This window comes from Carassius gibelio, chromosome A17, assembly GCF_023724105.1.
Source record: "Carassius gibelio isolate Cgi1373 ecotype wild population from Czech Republic chromosome A17, carGib1.2-hapl.c, whole genome shotgun sequence".
NCBI classification, from domain to species: Eukaryota; Metazoa; Chordata; class Actinopteri; order Cypriniformes; family Cyprinidae; genus Carassius; species Carassius gibelio.
The window spans coordinates 25,569,756-25,581,679 of record NC_068387.1 but is presented as its reverse complement, the minus strand read 5'-3'; the positions used below and the strand labels follow the sequence as shown (position 1 = coordinate 25,581,679).

The following is an 11,924-nucleotide window of genomic DNA, read 5'->3' as shown; positions in this document are numbered from 1 at the left end:
TCCTGGTGAAATCCAGCTGGCTGAAGAGCTCTGAGTCTCATCAGTGGAAACATGTCAGACTCGTTGGTGTGTGTCAGTGACTATGAGCGTCAAGCTCAAAGACTTTTACCAAAGGCAGTGTTTGATTATTATTTCTCAGGAGCAGACGAGCAGCAAACTCTGCGTGATAATGTAGCAGCGTTTGCCAGGTATGTGACCGTTCGTCATCATATAAACGTCTTCTGATTTGAAAACTTTCATTACAGAGAAGACATGAAGAAAGGCATATACTGTAAGTGTGAATCTTTACAAAAACCTGTCGGGTTGACCACTGCACATTTAATGCAATGTGTATTTTCAGCTTTATTATTAGTATTTGTGAAATTTACTTGAAAATCCTTTACAAAAGTAAATCCTATAACAAATGTTAGTGTAGCTTACCTCCAAAAAAAAAAAAGGAAATTATATTTTGCATTAAAAAATAAAGTACATTTTTAAAACATTAAGATGTTTTGCAAAGAGAGTATTTTCATTATAACTAAGTACAGTTTCCTTCTAGACATTTTTTATTTTATTTTTTACTTCGGATACTACCGAAGATAATTATATTACAGTTCAATTACAAATCATGCATCTGACATTACGTGCTATCAAACTGCTAATTTATATATATATATATATATATATATATATATATATATATATATATATATATATATATATATATATATATATATATATATATATATATACCAAGAGGTCTATGACGTTTCTAACCATCTAAAATGAGTGGTGTGTCTTAGTGTAGTTAAAAATCTGGCCTTCTAACCCAAGAGTTAAAGGTTCAAAGATGATCTGATTCCGTTGAACACGTAAGCACACGTTTGTCCAGGCGTAAGACAATTTGATCAGGAATGAAAGTGTCTGCTAAATGAAAAACATAATGACAAGACAAAAGTATGAGCAAAAGAGCCAACTATTACCTGATAGCAACAAATATCTCTTACAGGGGCTAATTATCACATTCAAAATCTCACAGGGTTTAATTCAAGGCAAATTTCTAAAAAAAAAAAACAAAAAAAAAAACTAAATCATGACATACTAAGTAATACTTATGACAAAAAAAAAGAGAGAGAGAAATGAAGACGTGGTTCAAATTATGACACAAAAAGTCAAAATTATGGCATACTAAGTCAAATATGAAATAATAGATATAAGAATGAGATACAGGTTACAATTGACATAAAATGTCAAAATCATTAGATAAATAAAAATATAGTCATGGTTGTGATGTGCTCAGTCATGACTATGAAAATGAGATAAAAATTAGACTAAAGTTGACATTATAACATGAATACATAATTATGACAAAAAGTTGAAATTGACATACTAATCATAATTATGATATAACAGTTTATAAGTCATAATTATGATGATTGAAACGAATACAAAACTACTCTATGATGTAAAAAGCCATAACTGTGACAAAAAGTTTTGACACTTTAAATATACATATATATTTAAATATATTAATGTTAAATGTTTCATAAATGTTTCACACATATTGTGACATATCATTATGTTGGCTCTTTGTGTCATACATTTGACTTTTTATTTCATAAATTTATGTTTTTCAATCTCATAATTTAAATTTTTTTTGAATTTTTTCAAAGTATGATAAAAAAATATATATATATTCGGCAGAAATTGGCTTTCATACTGTTACAGTAATGACATACACACACACACGCACATGCACATGCACACACACACACACACACACACACACAACTGTTAATTGAAAACATGTGATGCGGCATGTTGTCACACAATATGGGGAAATGTACTCACATTGAAAACCTGTTTATTGACATTTCTTTATCAAATTCAGAAAAGGACACTTTTTCCTGAAATATGATCTTCTGATTTATAATTGTCTATAAATCCTATTTAAAAGGCACTTTGTATATATAAACAAATATGTGAGAGAAATTAAACAACGTTAAAAATGACCAAACAGGTAATAACACAGAACTCCAACATGAGTCAGTCTGTAATAGTTTGAGTCAGCCTATCACAATGTTGACTAGAATTACACTTCTTCTTAATGTTTCGACCTAATTTTAGACAGTCTCTCTGGGTTGTGTGGGGTCAGTTAAGGCCAGTTATAATTATGTGCGTTTATCTTGGCCTGGAGCATTCGTGTGGGTGGGCAGACGGACCCTAGAGACCTAAACACGGCCTTACAGCAGTGTCAGCAAAGTCACTGTTCAGATGAGGAATGCCACTGTATTAGTCATACATATATATTAGTCATATATGCATATTTATAAAATGTGCAAACAAGACGTCCTTCCAGGTTACAAACACGCGTTGTGAAAGTTAAGTGAGCTGTGGTCAGACCCGATGAGTCATAGAATGAACACAAATATTAACACAAAATTGAGTGACCGTCAGGGCTGAAGTCATACACAACTCATGCAGGAAAAAAACAAACACTGAATCCATTAATAAACAGGGTTTCCAGAAGAAGTAGCTAGTTGCAATTGTGTTTCTTAATTCTTTTAGTGAATATGTTTAGCTGGAAATGCTTTAAATCGCCTTTAATACAAATGCAGAATTATTATAATTTTTTGGTATAGGAACCAAATTTCGCAAATGATTGAGCCAAGACTTTTTTAAGAGATTTAACATTTAACTTTAGACTGTATTTCATGTATCAACATATAATCTATAATGGGACAACATGCCCCGCTGATCTCTTAAGGTCTCTTTAAGTAAAGACTTTAAGATTGTGTCTAAAAAATGACTATAATTAAATTACAAGTAAACTCTCCCATTCCCGGTTGCATCTATATTTAATTATTATATAAGGTTTTTATTTCTGAAATATGAATTGTGACTGCTGTGTCCTGCAGGTGGTGCATTTACCCTCGTGTGCTCAGAGACGTGTCCACAGTGGACATGTCCACCACAGTTTTGGGACAGAGAGTCAGTATGCCCATCTGTGTGGCAGCTACTGCTATGCAGCGAATGGCACATCCTGATGGAGAGACGGCCACTGCAAGAGGTCAGACACCAAGACACCTTTAACTTCCTCTGACCACATGGTGGCGCCATTAGTCTTTCCTACATTCTACAGTATCTCCTGCCCCCAATCACACTTAAACAACCCTTACAAAAATGGATCACCGTTACCATAGTATGATGGTCCATTTGTGCCATAAAAAAAAAAAAAAAAAAAAATACAAATATCAGGTTATAATTATAAAAATTATAAAAAAAAATCCAAAATATTTCTTGTCATGATTATGACATAAAAAGCTGCAATTATGACACGGTCGATTATGAGATAGAAATGAGAGATTATTACACGTATGACATAATTATGTTATAATCAAGATGTGCTTTCATAATTATGAAATAAAATGAGATAAAAAGTCAAAATTATACCATAAAATTGTGAGAGAAAAAAAGAAGAAAATAAATGAGATAATGGTTGAAACTATTACCTAAAAAGCCAAAGTTATTAGTCACAAAGCAATAATTATGAGACAAGAAGTTGAAGTTATGACACACCAAGTCATAATTATGATATAAAAGAGATAAAACTGATATGTTAATATTAAGATTTAATATATAAATTGAGATATTAAGTTATACTTCGTTATACTCACATGTTAAGTCATTATTATACAAAATAAGAAGTCAAAATTATTACATAAGTCATCATTATGAGATAAAAAGTTGAATTTATGAAATTAAGTGATGATTATGAAATAAATGGTTAAAATGATTACATGAATTTTAATAATTATGAGATAAAACATCAAAATTAATGACATACTGTACAAGTCAATCATGAGATAAAAAGTTTAAATGATCACATGCTAAATCACAATTATGAATTAAAAAGTAAAACTTAGGACATACTAAGTCATTATGAAATGAACAGTCACAATTAGGACATAATACTTAATCTCATAATTTAGATTTTCTTAAATCTAATAATTTTTAGATTTTTTTATTTTAAAACATTGTATTTTTATTCTCTATATTTTCAAAAAAAAATTATATCATATATATATATATTTTTCTTTTGCAGCAGAAATGGGCTTCCATACTTCTGTATTCCTGTCAGTAATAGTGAATACAAAATGACCACAGTTTTATTGAAATTATTTAAATTCTAGTAGAGCTTAAGCAGAAACTTGTTAGCTTGGCACTTTGTGAAGGATCTGTTATCTCTGAGCAGATCCCACACACTTAAGGTCACACAGTTTAAGGATCACCCCTTTTTGAAAGTTGGAACCCATGACCATTCAGTATCTTGTGAGCCACCCCACCCCCCCCCCTTATGACAATCACCCTGCTGTTCTGACTGGTCCTCTGTCTCTTCCCATCCACAGCCTGTCTGTCCTGTGACACGGGGATGATGCTGAGCTCATGGGCCACCTCCACCATAGAGGAAGTAGCGCAGGCCGCACCTGGAGCCGTGCGCTGGATGCAGCTGTACATTTATAAAGACAGAGCGCTGACTCAGTCTCTGGTCAGGAGGGCCGAGGAGGCCGGGTATAAGGGTATCTTTGTCACAGTGGACACACCTTATCTTGGCAGGCGACGTGATGACGTGCGCAACCGATTTAAGCTGCCCTCTCATTTGAGGTAAACGCTGAGACAACCACACGTCACGTGTGTGCGTGCCAGAAGCAAGCTTTACAGACATCGCTGGTTGTGTTTGTAAACTCACAAACACAGTGTGAATTGTTCATCTGATCTGAAATCAGAATATACACAGAGTAACCCGATCTGAATCAACAACTGGTGATTTGAGTGTAACTTTTTCTGCTGCTCCGGAGGTTTTCTTTTGGGCCAAAGATTCACATGGTCAGATCTATAATTATATATTACAATTTTATGCTTTAGTTGCTGCATATCACTGGAAATATCAATGTTGTTGTTGTTTTTTTACAATCAACAAGTGATTGCATCATCTTTTTACAGCATCAAATTAGAGCCAAGACACATTGTTACAATTTATCCCAAGGAAACACCCTGACAACTGCTCAAAACTCCCTAAATGCAATGTCATACATTTAGAAATGATGCTCTCTGAATTTTAATCACCTTAGCAATTGCATAACAAAGTCCTGGCAATATATATCAATCTATATTAAGAAATCTGCAACTTTACTCATCTTAGACACTGCATACCAATGCCCTGGCAACCACATAATGTGCTAACAGACTCTAGATGCTTTAATACTTACTTTTAACCCCTTAACTGCCACTCACATTTTTTTAACATAGACTTTATAGTGCACGATCCAAACTTACATTTTTATAATTCATGAATGAAAACATTTTGTAACACGATACAGATGTAGCTTTTAAATGGTAAGGCAATGTCTGATTTTAAAATGGGTTTTAAAGGATGAATTTTGAGATTTGAAGTTTTCAGTTGATATATATATAATTTCGGATGATTTCTAAAATATAATGAATGCAATGAAGATGTCTTTTTTTTTCCTGTTATAATGTAGATTTTTGAGGGTGCACATGAATCTATTACTTTTCCTACATCATTTAAAAAAAAAAAAACATTGGTAAAATATATATTTGGGAGTCTTAGACCTTTCCAACGATATATAGTTTGTCAAAATTAGATTAGATTTAATTGTAATATAGTGAAGTAAATGAAGGCGTTCCATATAAATACTATAAAGTGTAAATAATTGCAATATCTACAATATAGAAGCATCTTTATTAACACCTTTCTAGTCAAACAAATGCTGTATTGTAAACATTTCAGTTTTTATTTAATGCATGTAAAAACTTTTACTTTTACAATTCTTGTGAGGTTTCTTCTTAAACAAAACCTTAGTTTTCTCATCCTGTTGGACAGATTATTTTACAGGTTCGTCGTCCCTTGAAAACCAAAGCTTTATGTATTTATGGAAACAGAAATCTCTCTCCTGAACCGGGGAAGCGTACAGTAGATCACACCGCTCGTGGGGATTAATACTCCGTCAACACTCGCTATATTATGTTTCGTATGTGGGGAAACATTCAGATATCAGCGGTTCTACAGATATGCCAACAGTGGCCTACTATAAAAATGCCCTCATGAAAGTAAAGCCTTCCTGCTCCGGATCCCACGAGGTGAATTACGGCAACTTGAAATCTAAAAAAGCATCACGGCCCCACCACTGTATATTTCAGCACAACTGCCTCCGTTTCCATCAGCGGTGACACAACATGAACTTCATCTCAACCCTCCGGGAGACTTTCTCTCGGCCGCACAAATCAGAGAGCAGCAGGGGCAACAAGGTGCCTTTGAGCGTGAGCTCTGCTGTTTGGATAAAACCCCGACCAAAAACAACACTCACAAGACTAATTCCATTTTGCATTCTCATTTTATTTTAATTTCTTTTTCCCCCAGAATGGCTAATTTCGAGACCCCCGATTTAGCGTTCTCCTCAAAAAAAGGTTACGGGGAGGACAGCGGCCTGGCGGTGTACGTAACTCAGGCCATAGATGCCACGGTGAAGTGGGACGACATCGCGTGGCTGAAGAGAATGACCTCGCTGCCTGTGGTGGTCAAAGGGGTTTTGACAGGTGAGCCGTCCTGTTGTGTTTGGTGATTGGAGGAGCTGTCGTGTCATGTGTGCTTGTGTCCGAAAGCGCTGACAGAATACTGGATTCAGACAGGCTTCAAATGCAGCATAGCAACATAAATAACCTAACAAAGTAATACAATAATAATAAACCTGCACTTACATCATCTGTGACTATATCTGAAAGCTGTCCAGAAAACTGGATTCAGACAGACTTCTAATGCAGTGACATCATGTGTAATATCTAAAACAAATTAAAGTGAGGTTTAGAGACAGTCAAACAAAGATTTAGTGACAATGTTTATTTTTACTTAAAATTAAATAAAATATAAAATATACCTTTTTTTAAACCACCTTTTCAAAACCCAAGGTCACAAATACATTAAATATGATAAAATATAATATGAATAAAATAGAATATAAACAAATATATAAAAACATAAAATATATTAAAATAAAAACAAATATAAATAACATAATATAAATCAAACTAAATCATAAAATAAGATAAAATAATTTAAATTAAATTAAGATATGTGTATCAATAAATTTACCCCTTTATTGAATTGAAAATTTTAAATTTATCTTAAAAGGTTTTTAAGATCTGTTTATTAATTTATGGATTCTTTAATGCACCAGTTTTCCAAAGAACTTCAGAATAAAAGTCCTAACTTTTTAGTTCTAATTGGAACTTTTATTTTTAAGCGTGTGAAATGCTCACAGAACAACCTATTTGCATAATCTTATCAGGACGACCCCCGTCTGTCAGCGAGGGGCCACTAATTAAAGATAATGTGTCATTTATCTCCCGTTAGGAAAAAACAGTCAGTCTGTGAGCGCTGAGGTTATCTCAGAAATGTCTAGAAGCTTTACTGCAGTTATTGTGTCTTCAGATAAACTTTTATCTTCTCTTTGGCTCTGGAAATAGCACATTCTGTAAATATAAGAGAGCGAACACACACACACACACACACACACACACACACACCAAATCTTTTTATTTCAGTGTAGTTCAAAGGATTTAAATCTGTTCCCTGACAAACTCAGAAATGTATGTTGAGGGAGGAAAAAGTAATTGGGGAACACCATTAGTTATTTTAGCTCATGTGTGGAACATAATTTTCCTTGAAAAGTGCATCCTTTCCTGTTGGCCTCGGCTGAAAGGAAAACGCTATTTAATCATTTTCGGGATTTTTCCGAACAGAACAGACCTTGGGAAATTAAATTACACTATGTAAAGTTAATTTTTCACATTTTCTGTAGCTGCTTTCCTTTGCAAAATAAATTGAGCAAGTCTTTGTAATGAGTAAATGCAATAGTAAAAGTAATGATTGAAATAAAGAAATAGTTCATCCAAAAAATTAAAACCTGCTTACAATGCTATCTGAACTGTAGATGAGTTTGTTTCTTCATCAGATTTGGAGAAATGTAGCATCGCATCACTTGCTCACCAATAAATGCTCTGCAGTGAATGGGTGCCGTCAGAAAGGGAGTCCAAACAGCTGATAAAAACATCACAATAATCCACAGCACTCCAGTTTATCAGTGAATGTCTTGAAAAAGCTGAAAGAAATCCATCATTAAGATGTTTTTAACTTAAAACTGTTGCTTCTGGCTAAAATATGAGTTCATAATGCATAATAATGCTTCCTTCAGGGAAAATGAGGTCTGGACTGAATCAGGAGAGAAATCTGCACAGATCAAGCACCATTTACAAGCCAAAACACAAATATGTGGCTGTTTTTTTTATGTGAGAGACAACAAAAGATGGACTTTTTCAGTGAAGGGAGCATTATTATGGATTATGGACTCAGTTTGAAGAAGAAAAAAAAAACCTGTTGATGGATTTGTTTCTTACAAACATGGACTGGAGAAGTGTGGATTACTTGTGGATTATTGTGATGTTTTTATCAGCTGTTTGGACTCTCATTCTGACGGCACCCATTCACCGCAGAGCATTTATTGCTGAGCAAGTGATGCAATGCTAAAGTTCTCCAAATCTGATGAAGGAACAAACCTATCTACATCTTGCATGACCCAAGGGTGAGCAGATTTTTTTAATCCTTGGGTGAACTAGTCCTTTAAATACAGATAAATACAGTACTGCGTACCATAATTGCAATGTACCATAATTTCCCCCATGCAAAAGATTTTGCCTCCAAATTTAAGAATGAGAAAAAAAGCAAAACTGCTTGAGAAGAACCGCAGTAATTAATGCTCTGCTCATGGTGAATCTTGCCATTTTAGCTGAAGATGCCAAAGAAGCTCTGAAGTACGGGGTGGATGGAATACTTGTGTCAAACCACGGAGCAAGACAACTTGATGGAGTTCCAGCCACCGTAAGTGTCTGTTGAAGAAATGAGGCATTATTGTTCTCCAGAGACCTCCAACCCACAAAACCTCTTTGCAAACTATCCTCTGCAGCCTGTGAATTGCATCTTTGATAGTGTGAAATACGGTCCCTGGTTTACCAAACAAAGGTTTGGATACAACTGCAAGTTTTATGAGCACATAGTGGTCTTCAAAACTGAAGAACATCAACTGAGCGTGCAGAGCGTTCTGAATATAGATGCAGAGATGGTGTATCTGCTCCAGGTCATCCAACAATTGGGTTTTATCTTATGATCTATAATTAGTGCTGATGATGATTTACTGAAGCTCTATCCTTCTAGAACTTTCTGTGATAACCAATTATGGAGAAACGATATACTGTAAGACAAGAAACACAAGACAAAGTTTTGATAGTGAACATACTGAAAACGTTTTTTAAAAGAAGCCTTTTCTGCTCACCAAGGCTGCATTTATTTGATCAAGAATACATTAAAAATAGTGAAATATTATTAGGATATCAAATAATTGTTTTCTATGGGAATATTTTGTAAAATATAATTTATTCTTGTGACGCAAAGCTGAATTTTCAATATCATTACTCCAGTCTTGAGCGTCACATGATCTACATGAATCATTATAATATAGTGATGTGCTGCTCAATTAAGAAACATTTCTGATTATTAGCAATGTTGAAAAGAGTTTTTACTGCTATATATTGTTGTTGAATTGTTATAATTAATTACATTTTTTTTAGGATTAATAAAAATCTTTGATTAATAAAAAATTCAAATGAACAGCATTTATTTGAAATAAATAATTTGAAACATCATAAATGTCCTCACTGTAATTTTTGATCAATTGAAAGCGTCCTTCATGTATAAAAGTTTTTTTTTTTTTACTTTTAATCTTACCCTACACTACTGAACGGTACTTTTTTACCAAAATATTGAGCAGCTGTAACTGCTTTCAACATTAATAATGATCAGAAATGTTTACTGAACAGCAAATCAGAATATTAGAATGATTTCTGAAAGATCACGTGACACTGAAGACTGAAGTAATGATGCCGAAAATTCAGCTTTGATCACTGAAATAAATTACATTTTACAATATATTCACATAGAAAACTGTTATTTGAAATTCTAATAATATTTCACTATTTTTAATGCATTTTTGATCAGATAAATGAACAGAAGAGACTTTGAAGGGAATCGTAAATATTATAGTATATAACTGAGAATGAAAGAGCCTTTAAGCAGTAACCTCCAGTAATGTGATGGTGTATGTCAGTGCAGATCGACGCTCTGCCCGAGGTCGTGGAGGCTGTTGAAGGAAAGGTGGAGGTCTTCATGGACGGTGGGGTTCGTAAGGGCACAGATGTGCTGAAGGCTCTGGCTCTGGGAGCAAAGGCTGTGTTTGTAGGGAGACCCGTCCTGTGGGCGCTCGCCTGCGAGGTAAAACACAGTAAATATTGAATTACTGGACATGCATTAGTTCTGATGTCTGACTTTCTGTCCATAGGGTGACAAAGGAGTCAGTAATGTTCTCCAAATACTGCGTGAGGAACTTCACCTTGCATTGGCGCTTACAGGTAGATGGGTTTGAGCACTACTACTGTACATGAAAAGTATTATAAAAAAAAAAAAAAAAAAAAAAGTAAAAAATATTAAAAAAAAAGTTACTAAATATATTAAATAAAATAATTAATTAAATTATTTTAATTGATTTAAAGTAAAAATAATTACAGTAAAATGTATAAACAGAACTACGTACTATATAAAAATATTGAAAAATACTACTTAAAAAAATAAATAAATTAACAAGTGTATTTGATATAGTTTTTTCTGTTTGTTGTCTTCTGGCAGGATGTCTCTCACTGAAGCAAGTCAAAAGATCCCTTTTGAGAAGATCTGAACTCATTTCAAGGTTTTAATGCGCTGGGGGATTTCATGTATGTCTGTGACTGGACCGACTTGTGTAAATCAAATGAACCCAGAGGATTTGGGCACGACAGATTTAGCATCATGAATAAAACATTTGTGCAAGTCATTCGTGTAAAAGTTTGAATAAATGCATCAAAGGCGTGTGGTTTGTACAGACGTACCCTGCCTGACAGCAGTAATCCTTCCTGTTTACTGGAAGCAGGCAATGTTTAGTAACCCAAACCAGTTTTGTGACTCTTCCAGTTTTCTTCACTGTCCGGACACTGGGAACAAAACGAAAAAGAGATTTTTAGGCATAATTCACCTAAACATGAACCATGCAGGGTTATTACTGTTAACTAAAACTTATTTTATATAAAAAAATATATATATAAAAGCATATTTAAAAAGATATTTTGAAAAAGAAGACTAATAACAATGGCAAAAACACATTGCAAAATTACAGAAATATTAACTAAAATAATAAAAAAATTAAATGTAAAATATGAAAGTTAGAAAAGTTAGAATTATGAAATATGAAGTCTCAATTGCGAGAAAAAAGAAATTATTTTTTTTATTCCATGGTGTAAACAAACAACAAAAAATAGATAACTAAATAAAATTAAATAAAATTAATAATACAAAAAAAAAAAATGTGTAATTTCATAATTGTTTGCAAAAAATTTTGAATTACTAGACAAAAGTCTGAATTATGAGATAAGTGACCTTTTACCTCACAATTACCTTTTTTATATTTTTATCCTGTGGTGGAAACAGGCTTCCACAAAAAAAAAAAAAAAAAAAAAATAATAATAATAATAAATAACTAAATAATAAAAATAATAAATAAATAAATGAAAATAATAATAATAATAATTACTTAATAATTTTTATTAAAAACTATATAACACAAACATTTTGCCATTGTTTACTCATTGTCATTTCGCAGCTATTTTCCACACAAAGATGCATATGGTAAGAAAATGTTATACTTAAGAGCAAACTGTTTAATAAATGCAAGAGCATTTGTCGTACAGTAATACATTTCCTCTAAAAGAAACAACAGTAAATGACT

At 33.2% G+C, this 11,924-nt stretch overlaps 1 protein-coding gene across 2 annotated transcripts; it reads left to right on the top strand.

Moving 5' to 3' along the window:
- Positions 1-10,976, top strand: hao1 (hydroxyacid oxidase (glycolate oxidase) 1). 2 transcript variants are annotated; one of them, XM_052529874.1, is made up of 8 exons: positions 4-188; positions 2,898-3,049; positions 4,389-4,644; positions 6,422-6,597; positions 8,844-8,935; positions 10,223-10,381; positions 10,449-10,518; positions 10,793-10,976. In XM_052529874.1, exons 1-8 carry the CDS (start codon positions 52-54, stop codon positions 10,858-10,860), a joined length of 1,110 nt encoding a protein of 369 aa, XP_052385834.1. In that variant the 5' UTR covers positions 4-51; the 3' UTR covers positions 10,861-10,976. The 2 variants fall into 2 exon arrangements, 1 of the variants encoding a protein (XP_052385834.1); XR_008147440.1 differs by lacking the exon at positions 10,793-10,976 and having other exon boundaries at positions 1-188; positions 10,218-10,381; positions 10,449-10,519.
- The last annotated feature ends 948 nt before the right edge of the window (positions 10,977-11,924 follow it).